The sequence below is a fragment of the Spodoptera frugiperda genome, chromosome 29 (assembly GCF_023101765.2).
Source record: "Spodoptera frugiperda isolate SF20-4 chromosome 29, AGI-APGP_CSIRO_Sfru_2.0, whole genome shotgun sequence".
In the NCBI taxonomy this organism is placed as follows: Eukaryota; Metazoa; Arthropoda; class Insecta; order Lepidoptera; family Noctuidae; genus Spodoptera; species Spodoptera frugiperda.
Window position 1 is genome coordinate 2,208,252 of NC_064240.1, and position 26,965 is coordinate 2,235,216.

General features: G+C 33.8%; 1 protein-coding gene across 2 annotated transcripts; it reads right to left on the bottom strand.

Annotated features, from left to right (window-relative positions):
* Window positions 1-26,092, bottom strand: LOC118268441 (uncharacterized). Of its 2 annotated transcripts, none has more exons than XM_035582936.2 (7): window positions 25,819-26,092; window positions 14,695-14,858; window positions 14,300-14,465; window positions 13,735-13,972; window positions 10,981-11,127; window positions 1,587-2,463; window positions 1-999 (listed from the first exon to the last, which is right to left on the bottom strand). In XM_035582936.2, the coding sequence occupies exons 1-6, from the start codon at window positions 25,840-25,842 to the stop codon at window positions 1,610-1,612; spliced, it is 1,593 nt and encodes a 530-aa protein (XP_035438829.2). In that variant the 5' UTR covers window positions 25,843-26,092; the 3' UTR covers window positions 1-999; window positions 1,587-1,609. The 2 variants fall into 2 exon arrangements, with proteins under 2 accessions (XP_035438829.2, XP_035438830.1); XM_035582937.2 differs by lacking the exon at window positions 1,587-2,463 and adding an exon at window positions 2,793-2,849 and having other exon boundaries at window positions 25,819-26,086.
* Between the last annotated feature and the right edge of the window lie 873 nt (window positions 26,093-26,965).

Here is a 26,965-nt window from a genome sequence, read left to right on the forward strand (position 1 = left end):
TTTCACACACCATTCGTCGTTTATTTACAAAAAAGAAATTATTATTAATATTTTACATAAAATATAAATAGCATCTAAGTATTAGGTATTTATCTGAGCATTATTTACAGAATACATTTTAATTTCCCTATATACTTATATGTAACACCAATTCTTCTAACAAGCAGCTTAATAAATAAGGTACATTGTGATGATTGAAGGCACAAATATGTACTTTACATGGTTTCGAATTGTGTATTTTATCTAATACTGCGAATCGCATAATTATATCTAATTAAATTTAAGACATTTGAGCAAATTAACTTAAAGACAGCATCTCTTAACATACATCTATTTTTGATAACAATTAGAGGCATTCGTTTAACTTTAATGGATACATTTTCGAGTCGATTATTTTTATACGTAGGAATAAAATCCTGGTCGCTGTCTTTCTGGTAGGTACTCTAACACACATTAGAATAAATAACGCACGATTGCACTGGGCACATATTCAGGAACATCAATTCAATATATCAAGTTACAAAATCCATCAATGTCCTTTCCATCAGCGGTCCTTCGATCTACCAAATGCTGTAGTACTCACGATCGACATCTGCTGGTGTAACTCAGTGTGTTATAACGTAGGTATTATCTCTCTATTATTTTTTTATTTGAATTTCACTCGGAGTCTTTTTGTTTTTTAATACAATTTTTGGTATTTCACGGTAGACTTACTTATAACTAACATCACCATCACTAGCTAAACTTGTGCATAATTTGAATAGTAGAATAATGTACCACATTTTGAGCATTTGTGTACAATTTACAATATAAGTCTGGCTTCAAAACCTATTGCAATTCAGCTAAGAGAACTTTTGGCTTAGAAAATATGAGTTATTTATAAAAATAAGACAAAAATTAGGACATTATCACCAAATAGTTTCAAAGAATGTATGGATTAGTGATGGTAATAGTGCTGCAGCTCCTCAGCATTGAGCAAAGTATGCTGGACTGGAATATCTGTAAAACAAAAACGACAACAAATTAATAAACTTGTAGAATAAATGACGTTTCCTTTGGCAGCAGTATTTACAGTTACATAATTCAATATTTTGCATACAAATAATATGAAATACAATTATATTGTACTTTCTACGCCGACTGCTATGAATGTGATGGCAATATCTGTCAAAACGTGAATGACTAAGATAAATAATGTATGATGCGCCTTACACATTGCGTCTAATAGGTTTACTTTCTCGACAGCTACATAGTTCAATGTATGTGTGTTGTATTATCTGTCCATAGACAGGTGAGCTTTATCATGTGTTCTGTAGTCTGTGGTCCTTTTATACTTAATTATGTTATAACGATTGCATTACAAAATAAATCTTGACAGATATTGACTTATATGTAATTACAAGTGAAAAGCAGTGTTTTGGCTAGACTATAACTACACACTACATGCGCATGAAATGATGCAAAGAGAAAGTTAGTCTTGTAGTCATTAAGTGGTGTTTATGTATAGAATAGTTTGGTCAGTTGTACATAGTCGAGAGGAGACAGTCACAGTCAATAGAGTTGAGCAGTCAGTCATCGTCACATACCTTCAGTCAGTCAAGAGTCAATGTTATCGCACTTGAACAATCTTGTTGCCTCGTAGATAGTATTTCACGTCTTGTCTTCTGGTCTGTTCTGTGGAGGTCTGTGGCTTTGCTGTAGTCGTGCTTGTGGTGGATATCGTGGTAGTGGTGGTGGTGCTAGTGGTTGTGGCCACTGAAGGAAGGGGATCGAGTATTTCCGCGGGGAGCACGCCAATCTCGTTGTCAGATACCACGGGTGTGGGTAGGAACGGTATCTCGCCCTTTGTTAACATTTCGCGATAGGCTTCTAAATCGGTCAGTTTGAACTCTTCCGATGATCTTTTTTGTTGGTGGTTGTTAATGTAAGCTGTTACTTTTTTCAAGTTAGTTGTAATTTTTTGTATTTTTTCTGGTGTTAAGCCCTGCTTTTTGGCTGTTGGCGCGACAGATCGTTTGGGTGTCGCGTAGTCGAGATAACTATGAGTGGGTGTTCTCGGGTCATAATCAATATAAGTGTCCGGGGCGGCGGGCTGGCCGTACGAGTTGACTGCTCCCCATGTCATTGGTTTGAAGGTAGGAAAAGATTGTGGAGGTGGAGGAGGTTGGTATGCGACTGGCGCGGCTGGAGCTATTGGGTCTTCAGCGTAGGAGGTTGGGTACGCAGGTGCATAAGAGGGAGCACCATAAGAAGGCTCAGTAAGTGTTGAGGCTGTGGATGAGAACGCGTTTTTAATGGCGCTGTAGACGGTGTGGAGGATAGAGGGAGGAGGGTCGAGGGGCGTGTGTCCAGTGTGGCCGGAGTGCTCGGTGTGCGCAGTGTCCAGAGTCTCGCTCGGCGCTACGTCGCCCAGCGGGGTCAGTATGACGAGGCCGGCGTGGACGCCGTTCAGTTTACCCCGGCCTGTCTCGAAAATGTGTCAGACTTAAATAACATGATGTCATTAATGATGGTTTGGATGCCCAAAAGTAAATACTACCCAAATTAGACATTATTGATAATAATTATGACTATGCAAAATAATTTCTAATTATTTGGACATTTTACAATGATAGCTACATAAAACTGCAGTGGGTAAAACCAGCCACAAACCTCAACTGCTATATTACTCAACTGCGTCTACATTTAGTAACTAACTACGTGATCCAACTCGTTACAATTCATATTATGTATATTTCGAACTACATGATGATTCGTAATGCCAAACATACAGAACTGAGGTCACGTGGTACCTAAACGGTTGTAAAACTGTAGTTCATCCCGAGGAGGATGAGGTTCATCGTGGTATCCTAAAATAAATGCATTTGAGTTAAATTCCTGTACCGAATGTCTGCGAAATACTTCCATATACTTTATCTGGATTTAAATTAACTTAAGAATAAATATTTTCGTCTTTTGTTCGCCGGTGACACTTTCAAGATTAATTTAAAAAAAAACAATTACAATGGACAACCATAGTATTATAGCAACACTGATTAGACTAGGTATATTACATATATGAATAATTTTAATAGCAATTAAATTATCAATTGTAACCTGAATTTAATGCTAATTAAATTAGGTTTACCACCTAATAATCAGGAAGTTGTATCAGTGAAAGGCCCTTATTATAAAGTATTTTCTCCTGAGACTTGTGAGGTGAAAGTAAGTGCAGATAAATTACTTATAAATAAAATTATTATTTCAAATAAATACCTACACGTTTGTGCAGTGACAACTATAGAAAAAAACAAAACTGGAAACATTACCGTTCAGCTTAAAATTAAGCATATGTGTGTTATGTATATTTCTAGGATCTCTTTCTGTCTGTTTCTTTCTTTATTTTCATTCATTACTTCTGTTTTTTCTTTTAAAAATATACTATAGTTAATTGTCCAGAGCTGCTCTACATATTGTAGATCTAATTCCCGGAAGCTATAAAATATTCTATTATTTATTTGTTATGTTTTAGTGTTCACAACTACAAAATATTATGATTTTTTATGGTTTAGTGTGTAATTTATGTTTAATGTGTATATAAACGCTAACATAAATTTCACATAGCTTAATATTTCATTTCAGAAATAATTGTAAGTTGTAACTTACGTTGAGAAATATTTGTAATCACTGGGTGTGAAATAGGAAGAAATTACAAAAAGAAGAAATAGTAATAAATTATATCATCCACATGTTTTTTTTACAATAAAACATAAACACAGGAGGGACTTAACAAGTCGCGCTCCATTAATTTTCTTGCACAAATATCTAATGATGCCCAATTTTATTCCGCAATTTAATGTTTATATTGCACTTAATGTGACGTAACCCGTACATCTGATGATTTCGATAACAATAGTAATGACATTAACAATGTTTCCTCATATTGCTGTCACTGCAACAGCAATTGCACTTGGGTATTAGTTATGTCATAATAATACACGAATACAATTGCTTTTCCTAAATAATTTGTCATTGATGAAATATTGACTGCACGGTTGATGCAGAGACTGGGCAGGTTAGCAGGTCCGAATCCCGCATGGAGCAACTCTTGTGTGTGATCCACATGTGCATGTGAACTTGTATGTTTGCAAAAGCACCCATGACACAGGAGAAAATTCTTATGTGGGGGGATTAAAATTTATAATATTCCCAGGTATCTACCTCTATTGAATTTAATATTATTACGTCATCTTGTGCAAATAATGGGTAATTAGCAACGGTTTAATGACATCATTAAATCGTTACGTAAAATAACTGCTTCATGGTAAATAGGCGGAAAAATACGTAATATTATACATAAATTCGCAGCTCAGGTGCGTAAGTACTTTATATGTATTTTACTTTTTCCTCTTGGTAATTGGCTTAGGTTGCTTGATGATATAGGTTACAAAATATTACGTCAGAGTTAAATTATCATAAACACACAGTCATACGTCACGTAGCGTGATGATTTAATATTATTACTATTAATTATATTGTATTCATAGTAATGTAGATTAACTTTCTCTTAATGGGTTATTATATAAAAATGCTGAAGTAAAATAATTATAAGAAAATGAGACTAGGATCAGGTGGTATTATGCACCTGCAGATTTTTCTAATCGTAAGTAGTCATAGTACTTAATAACTTTTATTCAAAAATTTAACTATTCCTTAGTAACGATTTTGTTCCGAAAAGAGGACGACGAAGGACTAGGTTAAAGGACCATCAAATGATCGGTTAGTGATTATAATAAAATTTTCAGTCCGAAGCGAAGCCATATATCATTCATTATCATTGTTCGAAGTAGGTACTTAGATAAAGGCATGGTTAAAATACTTAATGTTTACCATCAAACAGTACGTACCAACATATACAATATAAATTTTGGTAATGACATCCATGAAAAGATAAAATAAATACCCGTCGCAATATGATCGTCGATCGCATCTATTCATAAAGTGTGTCCCCTCTTACAATGAGCTACTTTCTGTGATGTGTGAAAGTGATGAGTGCTGCGCGTCAACGGACAATTATAGTAAAATGTAAGCCCTACATGGGTCGAAAGTCGCATAAACCGCGGCAAGTCTAGATCTGTGTTCTCGATGCATGTACCTGCGCGCCCGTGACCACAGAAGTTCACTGACTTCTACTATTTATAGCTACACCTGTTCTTACTCTACAGACTTTGAAACGAAACTATGATCTATAAAAAATGTACATACTACTTATACGTATGTAAAAGGTAGATGCAAAGTCATCAGAATTTTAACTTAAACTCGAAAACAGAATCACACTAATAATATAAATGTGAAAGTTTGATTATTTGGATGTTTGTCCGTCAATTACGCTGAAACTTCAGAACGGATTTTGATGAGATTTGGTATAGGTATGCAGACAGGGTATGAGTTGACTTGGGTGATAAGACTTTTTATGCTACGGGAACGCGGCCGAAGCCGCTAGCAGAAGCTAGTTTCTTAAAGAGTACTTATTTTATTTATAGCGAAAGTATTTTTATTGTGAAATAGAAATTATGCTTTAGAACATTCTCTACCACTCTGAAATACATCGTACCTATACATTGTAAATGGTTTGCATATTAATGTCTACGTTGTACCACTAATCTACTCATGCATGTTGTTTTGGTAATTCCGATATTTACTTATTTGTTAAGTGTTTCAACAGCGCGACCCAACCATTAGCCGACCTTACTCATATCCATTCTTCTGTTAAATTTGTCAGTTAAGTTAGAAAAGGATGTTACTGTAAATGTTTCGTAAAAATGATAGATAGTCCGTCAGGCATTTAATTTTAGTTTGGGTTTTTTCTTTGTCCGGCGTTGCATAATTTGTGTAGTCACAGAACAGTCAGTTAGGCGAAAAGTGCTTAAGTTTTTACGTTAATGTTTTTTGAAAGGAATTACGTAATTAAGTTTCTGTTGATAATTTATTATTTAATTCTCTATGCAGTAATTAAGGAGTGAACGTTAACTGGTCGTTGTGGCCCGGAGGTTTAAGATCCCCACTTATCCCGCTGCCATGCTCGAGGATGCGGGTTCGGAACCTACCAACGGCAAGTACCTATGTGACTTTTTCCGAGTTATAAATATTTACTTTCTAACATTATTTAGACACCACTGAAAATCGGTGAATGAAAACATCATGAGGAAACCTAAACTTATAATTTATATAATTATAAGTTTGAAATCCCCAAGCCGCATTGAGCAAGCGTGGTGGTTAATGTTCAAATCTTTTCCATGTGAGAAGAGGCCTTTGGTCAACAGTGGCCATTTATAGGCTGTTGATGTGATGTTGTGAATTGAGGTCATAATTAGCTCTGTACCGCACTAGAGTGATTCATGAAATATGTTTTAGTCAATCCGTGATAAACAATGTAACAATAAATTACAACAAAATATTTTTCACGTTTCGTTTGATTATATTATATGACATCACTGTGTACTCTAATTAATTGATAAGTATTGACTTTCAGAAAAACTATGTTCCAACAAGAGATCGTCGTCATCATACAGGAATTAAATAAATTAATCTATAGTAATATCGTATACTTAGTCACTGCAAATGCAATTTAACGAAAACTTCTGACAATCAAAGTTCTAGAACATTTCAAAATAATAATTCGATCAATTTATGTATCATTCTAAAAGTAATCGACTCGCTACACAAAGACGCTTATTGCAACAACTGTGCACTTACTCTGAAAGTTGGTTATATATTCCTAAGTATAAAGTATAATATTCCCAGTTATGTCACATGTTGCAAAATGAAATACAATGTAAAGGATCCAATTCCCTGAGACTTGGCGCTGTGCTCACGTGTCATATGATCATATAGTTACGACCGGGCCGACTGGATCCGTGACATAATAGGTACACTTTCACTGAAAGGCACCCGAAGCCGCGCCTAACTAAATCGTGTGCCTTCCTTAAATGTTACGGAATATAGCGCGATTGCATCTTGCACTTCCCTGATCTTAACAAATAGAGTTTCAAAATAGGTCTTTAGTTGACTTTTAGTGCGAGTGTATTCAGGTTAACAGATATGAAGATAACTGTTGAATAAACTGTTTTATAACTAGTATTTACAAATGGTGGTCACGCTCGAGGAGCAGCAAAAAGCAGATAAGTGTTTTGAAGTAATAAAGCATATTTTTTGCCCATTTCAATACGAATTTATTCTATATTTGCACTTCCTTATTAGTCTACCTAATTTTAAAGAAGTTCGACATACAAAACTTGAGACCTCTTACATACATTTCAAATGAAATCTGAGATACAAATCATTTTGTAATAGCTTCTGAAAGCCATATGATGTAAAGATGTCGTTATCTATAAGTATGGGAAAATACGAATTGGAAATGCATGCAATTTTTCTTATATTTCCATTGTGTACGGTACACAGTTACACGGCAATACACATCAAACTGAAAATTATTAGCCGAATTACAAAATGACACACATAGTTATTCGGACACAGTGTTTGAAGTTATTTCGTAATTTTAAACGTCTATTTCCGTTTGAAAGGGAAAGTCTTATGTAAATGAGGTGAGGACGTCGCTGCGGTTTTTGGGCATCGAAACAAAACCGTGAATGACAAATATTTTATAATAAGACCTCAAGTGTATTAATCATGCTTAAGGGATTTAGTCATGAACACATTAAACACTGTTGGAATTTCAAGAGTAGAGCTGATAGAAAATTTTAAAAAAGATTCCCAGTACTGTTTACTACCGTGCACACAAAAGTTAAATAGCTTACTTCCAAATCTGATGACATAGACACCTCCAGCTCTCGTTATGGACATCACTCACCATGATGCTGGTTACAACTTCACGATCTAAAATATAATTACAATCGCAGAACACTTTGAGACAACGTCTTGAAATCTGTTCTGCTTAAGAGTGCCAAAAGAGGAGATGTGTGCGAGATTGCTAGGAGATGAAGAAGTAACTAACTGCAGTCAGTTAGCAGTAATACTTACTGGTAGAAGAACGACAAAAGAATTGCACAATTTACAGCCAAAAGTGGTCGAAGATACTGGAGGAATAATACTGACTGAATAAAGACAATCTTTCGAAGATGTAGATTGATTGCGTTTAAGAATAAACGGCCATAACCCAATTCAGGACAAAAGACAACACTCCGAAACACAGCTTAACTATGACTTAGGTAGAGAGAAAAGCAGGATGAAGCTAAAAGAAACACAGTGTGCCAACCAGGCAGGAAGACTGGAGCGTACTCTTACCACAGTTCACTGACTAGGTCAAAATAGCGATACAATAGCTCTTCTGAGGGTAAAGGCATCGGCTCCTCTGAAACAGCATCTACTACTGACGACACTATCAATTCTGAAAAAATAAATTTTAATATAAACGACTGGTACCTAATTTATATGAAACAAGACTTTATTTTAAATCCTAGTCCCATTTTATATAATATACATTACCAACGTCACGTCTTTTATCCCCGAAGGGGTAGGCAGAGGTGCACATTACGGCACGTAATATAATATAATGACAATGTACACCCACTTTTCACCATTTGTGTTATAAGTCCCATGTAATAGGGGGTGAGCCTATGGCCATATACTGGGCACAATTCCAGTTTCCGTGCTACTACTGAGAAATTTTCCAAAAACTGAAAAAGCCCAAGTAATACTTCCTCCGACCCGGGAATCGAACCCGAGACCTCTTCTCCGGCAGTTACAGTTGCGAACACTCGACCAACGAGGCAGTCATTTTAACATTTTAACATATTTTAATAAACTGTTAGTAGGTAGGGATTAAAAATATGAATACGCCTTAGTTACAAGACGTTTCAAATAGGTACTATTGTTATATCCTCTTACAAAATGTGGTCGAAAGTAAAAGTATCCTCAATAAACAATGGGTACACGAATATGACCTCATTGGCAACGTTACTGACCACAATGTCTGCAATGATAACCGTTTGCTGAGTTATGTAAGGAACCACTATTGGATGTAACTTACATATCAATATTATTGCAATATCTACAACATAAGAATGTTGATAAACAGTATGTGCCTACATACTGTTATTACATTGCATTTAGCATTTAGCACAATTAAAATAAAATGATTATAGACCGTTCTGATTGAATGTCTGATTCAACAAAATCTAGGCTAAATTACTAGATACTAAAATATTTAATTTAAACGGAAAGTTATATCAGATATCAATCAAATTAATATACAAGCAATAAAATTAAAACGGCGATCTAGACCAATAGAAGATAAATGGCAAATTTTACGCAATCAAATCCAGGAAATGAGGATGTTATGCAATAATGACCTAGATGAAACATTAGCTTCTGATATAATAAGTGATAATAACTAGGTAGTAAAAGGTTCGAAGCTGAAGATCGTGACTTGAAGTTCAATCGAGTTAAACTTTATCCACGAATGGGGTAAACGGAACATTACAAGCCTAGGGTTTTTTTTTCTAAGTTAAACCAACCAAAATGTTGCTAAAAATGTAGTATAAACGGATATGCGGAGTATTGCAACGTAAAATAAAAAAAATAATGGAGCTGGGTAGTACTGTTTAAGTTACTATTTAAAAACTAAAGGTTTAGGTTACAGATGGTTACTATCTTTTGGTCCCCTTCTACTATAACATCATCATCATCATCAGCCTGTTCTCGTCCACTGCTGGACATAGGTCTCTACAATAACATATTGATTGCGAAGGAAAATTATGTTCGTGCCAAACAATATATTATTGTGTCCGAGTTCAAGAGCTACCTCAGTCATTGTCGCTGACTTTACGGCTGTTTATAAATAGTCAATATTAACTACAAGCTAGAGTCAACTTTTATGACTTCTTTATGTCCAATAATATTGTTACGTCTTATTTTCAACTCGTTGTTAATGCTTAGTCACGTACGTACATACGTTAATAATGACATTAGGTCTGTTAGTAAATTACTGCTACATACTAAAAATATTTCTGTAGATTTCTCACTGTTTGTTTAGGCTCATGGAGCGAATAAAACATTTTAATTACACAATGATGCTCCCACGAAGATATCCGTTAAGTTCCACTACGAGCGGTATTGTGTAAGCAGCATGCGTCTTGGCTTATATGAAAATTATGCAACTTTTTAGTTCCGTTGTATCAAGACCTCTGACCGGTCACATTACGCAATAGATTGTAGATAATAGATATGTTCTACTTTTTATATTGGCGTATATTCATGAGCTATCAATTTTGGTAATACTATTAGATAATCATAATAATAATTTGCAAATTGGTTGATGCCACGGAAACCTTGTTTCCGGAATCATAGTGATTTTAACAATATGCATTATTTATGTTGTCGTTCTGAATGATGTAATCAACTTTAGATTTATGTATATTGAGACTTAATCTAGTTTATCTTGATGCATAGAAATATTTTGTAAGACTTTTTATAAACATTGAATTTAGGTAAGAATTCTTTTTTTCCCGATAGGCTTTACGCGTCTAATATACCATTTAACAGCCAACATATAGTCAACAAAAACACAATACAGTGACAGCGTGAAATTAATTCATTTCCCGATGAATAATGGTGTTTTTTTCTGTATGTAATGATTGTTTGCGTAACGATGTTTACTAAAAAGCGTACAAGCTCCTAGATCGGAGATGTTACATAATATTCAGAGCACTTGTATAAACAACTTGTTTGTGTGACTATTCTTGTTTGTGTTTTTCATAATAAACATAACGGGTTTTGTTTGTTCACTTGGAATTTCTTGTGTGGTCAGAATTTACTGAAGTTATTTTCCAAATACATACTAAAAATAGCAGACATCGGCGAACAAAAGAAATTATATTTATTCATGTTATAATAAAATTGGATTGTAACTTTCGGTTGTAAGGAAGAGTAAGTACCTAGAGAGTATTTCGCATTTTTTTTAATATGATGTGTTTATCTTACCGTCTAGTTGCGAAGGATATTTGTGTGCTGCGTATCCAGTGGGCACTGAAGGGGCGGTAAAGTGCGCTGGTGCAGTGGGCGTGCCATACGCGGTCGGGGGCCCGTATTCCAAGTGTGTGGTCGGCGGGGGCCCGTATACTGCAGTCGCTGGAATATTTATACCAAAATATTTGAGAAATACATTTTTAAAGGATTTTTTCAGGATATTTTTCTATTCAATAAAAAAGGAAACTAATTAGGCACTAACTGATTGTTGTATTTTGTCATAAAAAGTATGAAGTCACCAATAACTAACTGGAATTCAGTAAGACTTCTTTATTGGTGAATCCATCTACTTATTCAATTGGTGAATCACTCTACCTCTTTTAGCCTAATAGGTATTTTTAATTGGATTTTTGCTCATTACAACATTGAGTGCAACTTAAGGATAATAATGTAAAACCCATTTTACGTTTTGTTATTCACCATAAAGGTTTCGCAAAACTGATTGCTGCATTTACCTTGTTGTACGATAAATAAATTGTAATCCAGACCACAAGATTTTTGGTTTTCCATTGGATTTACAATAAACTAAGTAAGCTGTTTGTTTTTAATTAAATATTATTTGTTTGTTATGATAACCACATTGGATTTTCTAGTACCTAATTACAATAATATGGTACGTAACTAATTTGTGGTGACATATTAGGTATAAAAAGATGTCTTTGAAGTAATTAGATATTTCCATAGAAATAAATTATTATTCATTTATGCTGAAATATCAATTTATGGTTTTATTGGAATAAATGGTTTGAATTTGACTTTGACTTTAATTATACTACATATTTGGCTACAAGGTTTCCCTGGCCACTGGTAAACCCAAACAAGTTGCAGCAATTCAATTCTTGCAGGACTCAACTGTTTGAGTCATATTTACTGAAATAATTCTCTTTTAATTCAAATCCTTTAGGTATTGCATTCTACTTTATTTGATTTAGATGGTAACTTAAGCTAATGTACAGGTAATTATGGACACAGGTCATAATATTTGTAATTTTTTTTTATAAAAGAAAAATGAATAGAGAAGATGTACGACAAATATAATAATTCTGCAAAGTCAATGTGTATAAACTACATAAATGTTCCTTGGAGTCTAATATCTATATAAAACAATTTAGAATACTATAAAAAACAACTGTAATAGGTTATAGGTATAAGTTGGTGTCACAGGTAACATGTATGAATAATTAGGGTTACCGTACAATTAAGGATAACAGATTTTAAAACAAATATGAATATAAGAAATTCCAATGAACTAATTATGATGTAATGAGTTTTGTACCTAATGGAAAACCGCGTAATAAGTATATACTTATGTATGTATTGATTACGTAACAGGCAGGTAATTGTCATAAACTGGACACAGCTGGTTACCATGAACAGTGACGTCGATTTTGTGGTTAACCCAATTTTCATTTACATTAACTAAATGCAGTTCATTCGAAATGATAACGGTAATCCATGAATTGGTTGTATGGAAATCGTTTTTTTGTAGAATTGTCATGTATCTTGGCTTTATTAAATGATACTTATGTACCTTAACACGACTAAAGGATGATATATAGGTCTCCGTAGGGAGGTGCCATAATATTTATTACACCAATGGGGGTTCCGGGGTTGGACTACTGAAAGGACCCGGTGCCTACTATAGGTGCAGATGATGATCACCGGGAGGGTTTTAGTGAGGTAAAAATTTCACACTCCCTAGTTTTTCCCCAAAAAGCTAGGCGTTTGAAAGTTTTTCCCCGTCAAAAATAAGGTACCTAAACATTAATTCATAGATATACATACTTTATCATGAAAAACAATTATATACAATGTAGACTAATAAATAAAAAATATTGAGGTACTTAATATTATATGTATACTGTGTAAAAAGCATTTTGAAAATAACAAATGAGTTCACAGATACATGATTTATTATTAAACATGTACAGATTTGGTCAATAGTAACATAACATAATTTTAAATATTTAAAATGTGTTTATGTTTACTTATTTCTAGTACTAATAGTTTACATAATCTGCATTCGTTTCAGGAACTTTGACATAGTTTTTACTAGTTTGGATTGCACCATTAATTACTTAATACACATAACCATCCATATAAATTATATAAGTACAAATAAACAACAAAATGGCAAGATTCGTAGATTAATTACTACATAACTAATTACATGTGTCGTAACTAAATGGATTTATCACATTTTTTCTAATTTACATAATTCATAGCTCCAAAAAGTATGTGACCGAATTTTACATGGTTAATTACATGTAGAATCTGACATAACATTTGATTGCTATGCAATAATATTAATAACTAGTAGCTATAAGTAACAAATTGACCCTTTTTAAACTTATTTGATTGAGTAATAAATTATGACACTAAAACCTCAATTACTATTCGTGTAAGACATTGCTATGATGTATCAGTGGTTCTCAACCAGTAGTCCGCAAAAAAAATACACAAGATGGCACTTCTGTCTAAGAAATACCACGGTCAAAGGTGGAATTAAATTTATTTCAAAGGACACAACTGAGAATAGCAACATATTACAATAATCCGGGATTTTATTCTGGACTATGGAGAAATGGTTAGTGGACTACTCATGAAAAAAGTTATAGTAGGTAAAGGTTGGGAACCGCTAAAGTATCATTACGATCAAATGATAAAAACACCTCTAAAAGTCTCGATAATATGAAAGAAATTACTCACAATGTGGTTTCTTGTGACTAAGGGCTGCGGAACTGACAATCTTCTTGCCGAGGTTGCTGACGGCGTCTCCCTTGCTGGAGATCACCTTGCCCAGCGTGGCAGCGAGCGCTCCGCCTCCCTTGATGAGCTGGCCCTTCAGTATCGTCACTCCACCAGTTATAGCTTTAACAGCTTGGAACAGAGTGTACAGGATAGATTTCTTCAGACCCCAGTAGTCGTACTTCTCGTCTTCTTGATGCTGGAATTAAATTATTGTCATTGTGACACCAAAAGTGAGTCATTTGGTTATACTATCTGAGTTTAACCGAACAATACCTCAGATTATTTAAAATTTAATAATTTTACCTTTAATTCTTATTCATACTCATTTATTAGAAACTACTATGGATGATTGGATAGTATGTTACGTCGCCTAATTGTAATCATTCATCGTTACCAAAATACGTGTGCAGCACTTCAACTAGTTATAACTCTGTTTTTAATACGTTTTAATTGTGTTTTAGAAGTAACAAAATATTTTTGCTTCTGCTGATATCCTACAGCATTTATCGGCCTCGTATATTACCGGTTCGTAATTGTATCCGTGGCCCTCTTCCCCGTGGCCTCCGCTCTTACTGGAGGCTGACGCGATGAAGGCAGACGCTTGGCCCAGTAGTCCCACTTTACTTTGAATCCCTGATGATGCTTTAGACACCACTGACGTTAGCGCTTGGGCTGACGACCGTTTTGTCCTTTAATGAAAAACAAAAATAACATAGGGTTAAGAAAAAATCATATTGAGTACTGTCCGTCTTATAGTACTACTACAAGCACATCTTTCGTTCAAGTACTTGAATAAATGACTAGCAAATTTGTGTAAAGCGTTGTGATTGATCCATTAAAAATCTCGTAATGCCACAGATGTTGAAAAAATTAGAATTAAACATGGCTTTGTACAATATGATATAAATATTATAGTACCTCATAATTTCTTCAGCTGCTAGACCCTCTGCCAGGGCTTCGAGTTGTTGTGGTGACATCCTGCTGATGGCGGCCATGTCGATAATGTCCAGGTACAGTTGGGGGCCCTGTGACGGAGCTGGGGCTGCCAGTGAAGACGCCAGACAAGCCACGCACAGCCATAACTGGTGAAGGAAGAGAAGAGTTAATTAATAAAACGTCAATAGTATGCTTGTTTTAGTAGTTCAAATAGGGTAAATAACTATTTTTTATTTTAATGCCCGTCTTGTATATTATTTTATAATATTAAACACGTATTTTTATTTTCTTACAGAAAATAATACTTTTAAAAATATGTCAATTTGAAATCTCGCGCAACGTCACTTTTAGGTATATTTTATACGTAGAAATGACGTATTTATTTCCAATACTTAAATCTCATTCGTCGTTGTACTTATGTACAACACAATAAAAAATACGTGTGTATAATTTTTCACTACCTAACTGACGGACTAAATAGATTTTCATTTATAACCCTGTCATCATCCCTATTGAGAAATTTCAATGTTTCGTCGGACTGTTTTATGTTCATAGGAATAATGTAAACATCTGTGTTATCTAGACAATTTGTACATGCGCAATTTGAAGTTACTTTACACGTACGTTAACAAAAGGCTAGTATGTCTTAATGTTACATCACATTCAGTAACAAAGTAGGAAGATGACTCGTTGAAAGAACAGTTTAACCATTGTCAACAACACGTGAAGCTACCTCAAATAATTGTGCTCAGCAACGTATGTATTTAATCACAGCAACTCTTTATGTCATGACAAAGCTTGACAATAAATTGCGTAGGAAATAGTAACATCACATTACTTCATACGACTAGTTATCGTTTCAACATTTCCCGTACAATTTAAGTAATAGATATAAGACAATAGCTATGTTGTTATAAACATAATATGATTATGACGACAGAGCGCGGCCGCGAGCCGAGCCTTGGCAGTGAAAGAAAAGTGAAAGTTTTTTATGCGCGCGCGCCGCTCTGACGTCAACCCGCATGGTTCCGCTTGGTGGGGCTACAACGTTGTTTGCGGCGGAAGCGATCAGCTGGTCATCGTTTTTAAGATCCTCCAATAGAGATGAACATTATTTCATAGAGTACCATAGAGTTATGCATATCTAGTGAGGGTGTTCACTTTGAATTTCGTACAGTTATTTTAAAAATATTTTATTTTACTTATCTACATTATATGCATAATATAAAAGTGTATATGTCGCTGATTTCATTGCCTCTGGGTTATTTATTGACAAAATGAATGAATCTTAAATTTCTTTGTGTCGATGTGTAAGCTTAACGAATGTTTATTTAATAAGTTTTAAGTGTGCTAAGTAACTTTCTAATGCTTTAATCAAACTGTGATACGTTTAAACTCAAATAATTTTAAGGAAATTGAAAATAAATAGTTTTTGAAGTATATACAAGAAAATTTTTCCCGAAAGCCCTTTGGATATAATAAAATAATTTTTATTATTCTATGCTAAGCAACAATACGTAAGTAAATAAAACATATCAAGGATTCTTTTTAATTGGTTATCTTGTTGCCAACGTTTTAAACTGACATTAACTGACATTTCACCAACCAAAACAAATAAACGGTGTAAGTTATGTAAACAAACGCACCCACGTGGAAGCAAGAGATGCATAATAATATGCATATCGAAGATGAAATCTTATTTCCATAAACAGAGAGAGAAGAGATCTTAATTGCAGCCTAATAGAAAATTACGACCTCTTGATTTTCTGGACTTGAATAAAATCTTCAAAGCCCGAGTGAATAGGTTGCTTGTGGACAGACGTGCTCCATCTTAGCCCGCATCATCACTTACCATCAGGCGAGATAGCGGCCAAACGTCGGCCCATTTAACATAAAAAAATCTATAACTATACTATATACTATACTATATATACTATCTATACTTCTATACTAATATTATAAAGCTGAAGAGTTTGTTTGTTTGAACGCGCTAATCTCCGGAACTACTGGTCCGAATTGAATAATTCTTTTTGTGTTGGATAGTGCATTTATCGAGGAAGGCTATAGGCTATAAAACATCACGCTATGATCAATCGAGCAGAGCGGGTGAAACCGCGCGGAAGTAGCTAGTAATTTATAAAATGAAAGGGTTAATATATTATGTCATTTCACACATCAACAGCCTATAAATGAGTCACTGCTGACCAAAGGCCTCTTCTCACACCGAGAAGGTTTGAGTATTATTCACCACATTTGCTGAAGGCAGGTTGACGATTTCAAACTTATAATTAAAGGTTTGGCTGGTAGAAAATGATTACTGCATTAAGCCCACCTTGTGTACACATTTATGTGCATGAAGAGCTAAATAGATAAATAAATTATAAGTTCTATTGTATACGCACTAATTATACAAATAAGAGAGACACTTACTGTTTATCTACGCATAAAGATATAACACTCCGTACGACACAACGGTGATAATTACTTACATTTAATTTCCTGTTGTTGGTAGTGAACATTTAGAGAAATCTTAGCGCGTAAGTAGGTCTCATAACATTAGACCATAACGAAGAAACTACATTTTCTTCAATTAAACTATAAAAATAGCAGTTACTTCCTAAATATCAGTACGTCACCATTTTATTGTCAAATTAGTATCAAAAACAATCAAAATTAAAAATTATAATTATATTCAATGAATCGAAAAATATGTGAAACAGCATTTTTAGAATTTATATTTTACGTAGAATAAAATATGTGATGGTCATTTGCGCCGTGTTGATTATTCATTTACTTCATTTAAATCATGTTTTTTGTTTTGCCTGCACTTTCTTGTAGCGGTGCGGATAAACTGTTTTGTTATTTCTTTCTTTCTTCCTTCAGTTGCATTGATCTGTGCCAATTAGGGCAATAAACCAATCCATGGTGCATGTACTTAAAGAATTAGCGAGTTTAAAGGAAACTCTTCAATGACAGGTTACAAAGCTATAGAGTGCCAATAAAAGTGTCACATGCGCCAATTTGAGCGCAGTGGAGCGGTGTAATAGCATATCGGTATCGACCATTTCCTTTTAAGACATTTTTTATTTCAAACAATGGGCGGCAAAGAATGATCATTATGTCGTAATGTAACGTCGCTTACATAAAACGTTTACAATTTCAGGGATTCGGAAAAAATGAAAACCTAATAGTAATGCGGTCAGTTAACAGTTTGCCATTGTCGTTGTTAACAAATGTCGTAAAGGTTTTTAGAAAGTGGCGATGTCAATGATCTTTGACTTTTCTTTGAAAGACGATATGATGAATTTTGGACTGGAATGTTACAAGGTACAATATGAGTATATTTAAAACTCATCTTTAATTTAGAGATAATTTATTGCTGCTACCCTTAATATTTTAATCAATTAAAAAAATAATTTGCGTCTAGACCAACATATAAGGTCATTGAACCTTTTCAAAAGTGTTATCGATCTTGTAGGTCTCACGTAATGTTTACTAGGATTATAAAAATTAAATGCTAGACACGGGTGTAAGTGTTTTTATAAACTCAAATAATATTTTTGGCCAATGCAATAGTCAATAGGTGTTAAGTAATATGCGCAATAGTAACAGGTTCAAAAGACGTAATTAAGTTACGTAGGAGAAGAATTGTTACATTATAATCTGCAAACATCGCCAATTTTGTAATCTGCATTAACAGCCTAGTAAACACATTGACACATTGCTATTTATTTCGCCACTTTACCAGACTTTGGCATCTGCAAAATTATTATGCGAGTAAACTTAACTTTGGTTTTTCTTTTTTTGTGACTTGAAAATGATCAAATGACTCATCTCGTTCTAGGCGCGTTCAGAAATAGTGTGACACTCTAAAAACCACTCTGTTCCAAGCTCCTACTTCAAGTCGGAGGTCCGGCAACCAGCAAATTCATCGGCAGCCCGACAATATCTTTAGTGACACGTGAAAACCAGTTGAGCAAAAATGCTTGATCACAAGTAATTACGTGACGCCCGTTCACAAAGTTATGGAAGCACCTTCCGATGCCATTAGCGTGTGTGTATCGTAAACCGGATTGTCTGTCAGAAAAACCGTAGTCTACTTTCTTTCCTTTTCGATTCCGGTCCGCACACATGTGACATTATTAATATTTATTTTAAACTTTTCCTTTATAAACATAACTATTTTGATTTCACAGCGTCTCTCTAGAATATTTTCAAAGTTTAAATATATCAGAATTATAAAGCACGAATGCCTTAATATTTCTAAATCAAAACAATTGAGAACATAATAAACTTTATGTGGTCCATAAAATCAACTTCCATAGTTCAACGCTTATTTTTTTTACAATCTCTATGCGTCCTTTCATCATAGGTAATCTTAATGTGGTGAATGTACCATCAACATGTCTATAATCACGTGAAGTGCCATCAATGGTACGAATAACGTAATAGTGAGCGGGTTCTCTCAAGCAACTGTTACCGAATTTTGCGTCTACAAGTTGAGTTGATATTTAAAACAAATATTTAAGTATTTGACATCATTTTTATTTAATTACTTCAGGCTTGTGTTGTTTGTGAAGTAAATATAACTTTAAAATACCAATAAAACTCTACTATTGACATTGACATTGTATTCTAGATGAATCAGATTAAGTTTCAATCGAAACACATGAATATTTAATGATTTATATTGTTATGTTCGTCGTCATATTTTCTCATTCAGAATTTTAGCTCTCCACAGTGAAAGTTAGAGTGCAAGTTAAACATACCCAAGCCCGGTGCCTGCACTGCCGTGTTCAGAGTGCTAATAACACGACTACATATTATAATCACGGTAAAATTTACCCATGTCTCTTCCTACATGTTTCCTTTTAGGTTTAGTAGAACTGTAGTGTCATTACCCGCGAAACCACAATTTTAGTTATAAAATTATTTACTAAAATTTTATTTGACTTATTTTATTTGCATTTCAATTGAATCACAAAATTACACAAAACACAAGTATCAAGAAAATGTAATCCTGGATGTGGTCATAGTCTAAGCGGGAATCACATTTTAACGAGACCGTTTATATGCAGTATTTTTTTTTTTATTTTAAGTGTGGGACAGTCATTCTTCGGAATCAATGGGCCTTGTGTTGTGTTTCGTTATGTAAGTGAGGTTACCGGAGGCTCAATTACCCCCTTCCCAATCCTCCCAATTCCCGATTCCCCAACAACCCTTAAACTCCTAACCCCCAAAAGGCCGGCAACACACTTGTAACGCCTCTGGTGTTTCAAGTACCCATGGGCGGCAGCGATTGCTTACCATCAGGTGATCCGTCAGCTCGTTTACCGGCTTATACCATAAAAATGCAGTAATTTGTGTTCTTACACTTTCTTTTAGTCACAGTCGATTCGTGCCTCTGTCTGGTCAAACCGTGTCAAAAGGCAAATTGGTTTGTAGTCCCACATTGTACGTTGCCCACAACGAGATCCGGTAGACGAAACAGTTATGGAAGATCTGAGTCATCTGGTTACTTAAGTTCATGTTAAGTAATACTTACATATTTACGTGCATACTGGCATGTACTATATACTTTTAATTTGTTACTCACAAATATATGTATACTGATCTAGTCTGGTTTGGACTGGTATGCATGATCGTGATCCAGTATTTTGTTATCAGTAAGTAGGTTAGTTATCATCTATTGTGAGTACATCATGGTCGTTGACCTTCTTTTAAAATAGTTTCACTGAGCTATAGAACCTTCTGTGACAATAAACATAATAATATGCCATTGTTTGACTGTTATCGACATTAAGTTATGGGCGTGTTACAATATTATAGTGCAAGTTACGAAAGGTTTATAGTCTTGTGATCATATTAAGGAAAACAATTATTAGTTGATATAAATTTTAATCATAATAAAATTAACCGTAGATTGTCCAGGTTATAATCTTACTATTTAGGTCAATTTAAAAACTATCACTCAGTCTTTAATGTGTACAATAAGTTTCATGTTACGTACTTTGTAATTTGTAGGTCAAAAAACATTAGCTTATGTCACATAGCAACTTGTACTGACCACTAACCAAACACAAAGATCACAATACAGTTACATAACGTGAAGTTGAATTTCTAGGTGTTTTACCTCATTATTGTCTACAGATTATGTATTTTTCCATTCAACCTTGAATATAGTAGCATATACGGTTGATATATGTATGATGAGCACTTTCCATCGACAGCTCAGTGCCAGCTCAATAAAGTAATGTTTATAATTTGGCCGTACATCGAATGGTGGTAGTCAGAAAGCAAAACGGCTTCACTTTCAATATGGTGTTACGTTACATGTCAATGCCCGAACGTGATCGAGATTATAGGTGGCCTTTGCGCGGGTTTCTGCGTCGGCATGCGATTGGACATCAATGACATTTCTGTGTACGAATCCGTTTCGTGGCGAATACAAGGAAAAAATTGTGACTCAATTGACACAATTGTATTATTATTAATTTTTATGTTATAAATTTTTATAGCGAACATAGAATGACATCACCGCACAGCCACATCTTTCGTAAAGATAGTAAACGCATTACGTTAGCTCTGATTCATTAATAATATTTTACCACATAGATTTGGATATTACAAGTACAATACGTTCGTATTATGAACATACAGATATCCAATAATACACTCGGCGTCACAAAAATTGCACCTCTTGGAAAATTGTAAGTTTAAAACATGTCCCGCCAGTAACGAATACATTACACATTATTAATATTGGTATCAATTGAAAGTACGTTTAACGACCTTTAAATTAACAACAGTTAGAATTCCTAAACACAACAGATCTCATCAGCACGTAACGTTAAAAAAATGTTGTCAAAATATTCAGAATGGGATAACATTCCTCAAGAGACTGTTGTCACATTAATTCGTCCATGAGAGAAAGCATGGAAGCAGTCATCAGGGCTAGGGAGGGTAACACTAGGTTTTAAGTTGTTTATTACTGATAAAATAAAATGTAACTTTTTAACCATTTGCATTTGCTTGCTTTTTTATTCCCTGGTAAACAAAAAACCAAATCCATTGATTTATTCTTAAACTTAAATGAATTGCCTTTCCAATGATACCTTACAGTCATATGTCTGCCATTGATTAATAGGGTTAAAATGACTATGAAGGGAACTTTTAAAGAGGTGCGATTTTTGTGACGCCGAGTGTATAAACATATAAACAACACATACTGTCTCCCACGGGGTAGGTAGGGACGATAGAACGCGAAATACTTTTTATACGCATTAATACATGCGTATAAAAAGTATTTCGCGTTATGCGCGCGTCATCTTTCGATTTATGAGAAAGTTAAACAAATTTCATACTTCTAAAATAGAAGCCATTTTGAAACTCATTGTAACACATTTCTAAAGGCTATGAATATGTAAATTCTAAATATGTTTCACCACTTCTGCAACTTACTTTTTGCCGTTTGTAGGAATAATTTAATCTTTCATAATGTAATCTTGACGGTCCAATATTCCTATCTTACCATATTGAACAATTAAGTAACATTCTACCTATTTTAGAGCTTAAACATTTTAAATTAATTACAGTTAATTGCTTGACTGTTAATACCACCTATTATTTAATTATTTAAAAACGGCCCCTACTTATCATGCATATGAATATTTAAAATGAAAAATTATTGTAAGTAAACTGAAGCGTTTAGGTAATTGCGTAACCGAAACATTGGTTACATTTTAAAACCTTTTCACAGGCTCTGACATTAACAGAAAATAATCATATGACCATTTATGGCTACTATGACATATCAACCAAAATATAATCATTGTAATTATAAAAGTCACACAGTTAAGTTGAGTCCACATCACGTCGTAATGATAGGTTGTTCAACTCACTTTTATTACGTAAACATAGAAAAAACAAAGACCGGATAAAAGTGAATCTTTGTCTATAAAGAAAGGGAAATTTGTTTATTGTCAGTTCAATGTAATGATCGTAAAAAGGATTGGATTTTTTAATCATTGAAGAATGGTGTATAAAGTTTAAATTTGTATAAAGCAAAACAAACAAATATGTATAATGTACTTAAGGGCCTTTAGCGTGAAAGGAAACCAACGATGAATTGATTACATATAAGTAAATAAAACATCATGATCTGTTATGTTTTTACATTCACTACCATTGCATAATCATGACCTTATTCCATAATTACATAATTGCGGACATTTATTAATTTTGTAGACATAAGTATGTTTTTGAGAAATGTATATTTTAAAAATGGCTACTGTATCACGGTTGCAGAGATTAAACAAATAAATAAAGAGACATTAGTATCTAGACTAATATGTACATCCAGCTGACCCAGCAAAATTGTTTTTCTAACCTTTAAACCTTCCATAGACTTCCACAATTAATTCAAGACCAAAATTAACAAAATTGGTTCAGCCGTTCCCGAGTCTTTGCGTAACTAACAAACAGCAATGATTTTTATATATATAGATATACGTACGTATACGTATTATATCTAATACGCCTAATCATTGAAATAAATTTCGACTATAATATAAATACCATTAAAATAAAGATCCCATATTAAAATTAGTAGGTCACTGCCCCAGACATCACCTTTAACAATAACAATGAGCTTCTCAGATATTAATTAATTACTCCCTACCCAATCAGTAAAGCTTTGCGTGTATATAATCTTAATTTTCCATTGAATTTGGTGTTCATTAAACACACGTTACACTATCATTACTTTAGATGTGTATCTCGGTTGTACCTAATTGCAGTATCCTGCACTTTTAGAATAACAATAAAAATCATGAGAATATGTGCTCAACCTGCAATTTGAACTTCCAAGCCTTGGCATAAGACCTAACGTTATTACGTAATAAGTACATAGTTTTAAGGGTCGTTAAAATGTACGTGTGAATTTTAAATATAACCTGAACATATGCGCTATCACGTTACATGCAATCGTAAATACATGTATTTAATATTATGGATGTAAATGAGTACTCACGATTTGGGTAATATGTTGCATTTATATTAGTATTTGTGTTTACGTATATTCATAGGTACATTTTATGTGCACAATATAAAAGCGCTTTCTTATAATATCTTAGAAATCAAAAGAAAAAAAAATAAAGTTCAAACTATGTAACGAGTAAGTTTTAGGTTTTTTAAGTTTTACGTTTATCGACTTACTAACGTTACTGATTAACAAAGTAACTCAACTAGTTTCAAGTTTCGCCAGGGGCTCATATTCATAAGTAGCGTTGCATAAAAATGATGACTGAAATTTGTCGAGTTACGCGACCAAGCCGTACAACATAAATAATTAATTTAATATGTCTCGTGATAGTTACATAACATACAAATACAAAAATTTATGTTTCTGTTCTCCTGTCGGAAGTAACAGTAAAGATATTTTGTAATGTTATGTTCATTCACCCAACTGAAATTGCATTGCAATTTTAGTCCTAAATATCAATGATATATAAAATATATTGGGATTAATATACATATTTTTAATGGGACTTCTGATATTGATATAGCTTTTGTTGTTCCAATTATAATTTCTGTTAATTTTAGTTTATCGATCAATAATAGGAAATACATGATTTGTACGTGGATGTGTTTAATTAAATACAGTCAGGTACCTAACTGAAGTCTACAATGCAGAACATATAATTTATATGTAGTTACCGGTATTACACTTATTTAAGGGGAAGAAGAATTAGTTACTTTTTTTTTATAAAATCGATCAACGAAATATCCTATTTAATGAAAGAAACCACTTCCTTGTATGTAGTACTACTTAATACTTATCTTATACTAGCTGATGCGCGCAGTTATTCGGTGGTTTACGGAATTAGCGACTAGCTTAAAACATTTATTTCTAAAATAACGGTACATCAGCTACCTGCCAGTAAAATTTCCATTAAAATAGGGCTAGTCGTTTTAGAGATTAGCCGGAACAGACAGACAGATAAAAAAATGTGAACTGTGAACTATTTTGGTGTATATTCATATATATGTAATAAAAACGCAAACGGTTATTTCAATATTACAAATAGAGAATCCAATTCTATTCGTTTGTATGTATGTATACATTTATTTCTCTATCAACTACTATATATTTGTTTATTTAAAATAATATCTAGCTTTTTACGTATAACAATGACAATTTTAAATATTTTTACCCATAATTATCAGAAATATTTCTGTATCTAACCATTTACTTAATACTGTTGAACTTTGAATCATAGTTTTTAAACAAGAATAAACAAGTAATGGAACCCATAACACGTTTTGCAGTAAACTGTCGTCCAACCAATGCACCAACGGAACATATGAAAGCATATCTTCACCTATTTTTATATGCACAATATAAAACGCCTACTCATAGAAAATATTTACCTTCAATCAATTACACCATAACACTTTTCTATGAAGTACAACAATCACACATTCTCACCTTTTTGTTTGTTGCCATTGTCAGAAAAGGTGAAACTTGTCTTTGATTGAAAAACGTTTTTTAACGCAATACTATCGCTATCATATATTACGAGTGTCAATCTGCAGTGAAAACAGCAGCTTTAAGAAGATTAGATACTTTAAGTAATATCACGACATTTGTCTCCGAAGGGCCAGGCAGAGATGCACTTGCACATTATGCCACTTAATGCCACTGCCACGTACCGGGCACCATTCCAGACTCAGACAGAGTTTTTTTTTCTAAAAACCGTAAAAAGGCCAGCAATTTTTTGCCCAATCCGGGAATCGAACCCGAGACCCCTTGTCCGCCAATTGCACTTGCGACCACTTGACCAACGGCAGTCAGATTAGATACTTTCTTGTTGGAAATATCATTTAAATTGGTAGGTACTCATTTTTATAACTACAGTTATTTTTAAATTATTAATGTGTTTCCAAACTTAGCGTAGCACACAATTGTAGTGTGTGTTTACCGCTTGAGAAATTATACTTCCCTTTATGTTTAAACCAATACTTTGCTTACGAAGCCAATTTTCGTGTGTGCAATATTATTTTTACCACAGGGTGCTTTTATAATAATTAGTGTTATTGATTTACCTTTATATTACGTGTGAACATCATTGTATCCTACACAAATAGGCGGCGAAAGTCACTAACACATGCACTGTCACCCCACTAGGAAAATTAAATTCACTTGATTAAAAAAAAAAATGAAAAATCCACAAATATTTTACTAGTCCACCTTTAGTTTATCCTGTTTTAAAAATAAATATAAGTCGGGATGACGTTTGTAATGGCGCGGGTTCAAATGTAACTTTCGCGCGCGTTCGCCAAGACGTCTTACTCTCACTGGCCACGGCGCCGAGTTTTCTTTTTATTTAAACTTGCAATCCCCTCTAGCGATTGTGAATTATCGCATAATATCTTGTGTTATCAACACTACATTCGGAGCGGACAGACACCGCTCTTATAAGGATCCACCTAGTTGCATTAATTAACTTAAACTTAATGTTAAATCTGAATTGAGGAAATGTTTTTGTAATACATTCTAAGCCTTAATTTTGTTATATTAGGAGTACTAATGGAACTGCTTGGTGTGAGTTTCTGGTTCATCGAGGTGCACTGAAATATATTGACCTTTTTAACTCTCTGAACTGATTTGGAACATTGATATGTCTTTATCGTAATATGACCAAAAATAGAAACAATGATGTACTACTATAAACCTTCTCTTATTTAAAAGATAATATTATTATGTAGACGAGCTCGCGTAGTGAGAAGAGCGATTGCCAATCAACGAGTTTGACTCTTAACCTACGTAAACTTTTATTTATTGACCCTTTTATTAGTATTTCTATATAATTTAAATAGATTACATGTACTGAAGTGAAGTTTTTCGAAGAAGAAACTAAATTTATATTTTTCTAAGTTTCAAAGAAAAGACTTCAATGCGTAACACTTACTCAAACTTAATATAGTTAACTTAATATAGCTTTAGAATTGTTAAAAAAGTTGAACATCCTGCAATATATTGAAAACCAACATAATAAACAACATCGTATGGACGAATTGTTTATTTTATACAATGAGGAGTGAACTAACAAATAAATGAAACGTGAGTAAGTTTTTACTTTACGATATCCGGACTTTATACTCAGTTGCTACAACTAGGCCGACGATGAGAAGAGAACTAAATGATTTATAGTCTATACACATCAGTCTATATCATTGCATAGGCTAGCCA